The 1,244-nt window shown below is 32.8% G+C and overlaps 1 protein-coding gene across 1 annotated transcript in view; it reads left to right on the top strand.

The window, feature by feature from the left end:
* Positions 1–1,244, top strand: part of DNAH12 (dynein, axonemal, heavy chain 12) — a 250,257-nt gene that overhangs the window by 34,012 nt on the left and 215,001 nt on the right. Inside the window, 2 exon segments of the mRNA XM_015571050.1 lie at positions 1–133; positions 989–1,061. The exon segment at positions 1–133 is cut by the window's left edge and continues 22 nt beyond it. Of these exon segments, the coding sequence (XP_015426536.1) occupies positions 1–133; positions 989–1,061 (206 nt within the window).

Below are 1,244 nucleotides of genomic sequence, written 5' to 3'. Positions count from 1 at the left end.
CAGGAATGGCTGGATCACATGTTAATGCTGGTACCTGAGTCTTTAAAGCAAGGGAAAAAAAGAGAGGAACTCCTTCAAAGTCTCATCAGTGAAGTGTCAAGTGACTTTGAAAAAAGCACGAAGAGGTATTTGGGTAAGTAATATATAGCACCGTTGCTCCCCTGCTCCTCCCAATAAAAAGCAGAAATATGAATAATGCATGTTATATTTTTAGCTATATGTATTCTTAAATATTATTTTTATTTAAATGTTTATTTTGAGCCTATAATGTCAAAATATTTGCAATTTAAGGCCATTTTTAGTAATTTTTTACATGCTAATAAGCTAAATAGCTTTTTAAATTTTCATTTTGTCTTTATAATTCTTGCTACACTATGTACTGGATTGTAAGATAAAATTAACAGATTTGGGAGATTTATTAGGGATTTAACCTTTGCAATTTTTATTGGAATCAATTTTCTTAAGAGGCCATGGCAGTGACTTTTCAGTAGACAGAAAGAGAATAACTGAGAACTTACTAAAGCTGTACCATTTTTGAATTTACCTTCAAAGTAAGGCCAAAGCAGTATGAAAAGTGTGATTTTGTTGCAAGTAAAGGGATTTTTTCTTATACTCATTTAATGTACAATAAACTGTACCATTCAATATCAAGAGTTAGAAACTTTGATTTGAGTTATAGAAAATAACTATAGTTTTATTTAAATAAACTAAACAGAAAAATGCTTTATTTCTGAAACAATCTAAAATGGGAGGAAAGTCTAGAAGTATGTATCAATACTGTGAATGATTACTGGGCTCATGCTTAAAGAGTATAAGCTTTATTGGAGTATATTAACAAAAGGACTATCCTAGTAAACATTTTTTTTTGAAATTATGAGATTCCAAGTTGGTGGATTCTCATTTCGTTCTCTGTAAAATCTTGGTTCAAAATGTTATTGATCATCTTTAAAGGGTTTTGAAGAAGTATTAATACATATATGTATTTTAGTGAAGAGTGTTCTTGTGAAACCTCCAGTTAACTGGCTTGAAGATGATGGAGGTCCTTTACCTGAATTCCCTGTGTGAGTAAATTATTTTCAAAACAGTGTTGCACCTAGGTTTTGATAATAGATTGAAAATAAACTGATCTTGTCCTGGCTGGTTTGGCTTAGTGGATAGAGCGTCGGCCTGTGGACTGAAAGGTCCTGAGTTCAATTCCCGTCAAGGGCACATGCCCGGGTTGTGGGCTTGATCCCCAGTGAAGG

The sequence above is a fragment of the Myotis davidii genome, unplaced genomic scaffold (assembly GCF_000327345.1).
Source record: "Myotis davidii unplaced genomic scaffold, ASM32734v1 scaffold111, whole genome shotgun sequence".
Classification (NCBI taxonomy): domain Eukaryota; kingdom Metazoa; phylum Chordata; class Mammalia; order Chiroptera; family Vespertilionidae; genus Myotis; species Myotis davidii.
Note: the sequence above shows the minus strand (reverse complement) of the source record. Positions and strands in the feature narration are given on the sequence as shown.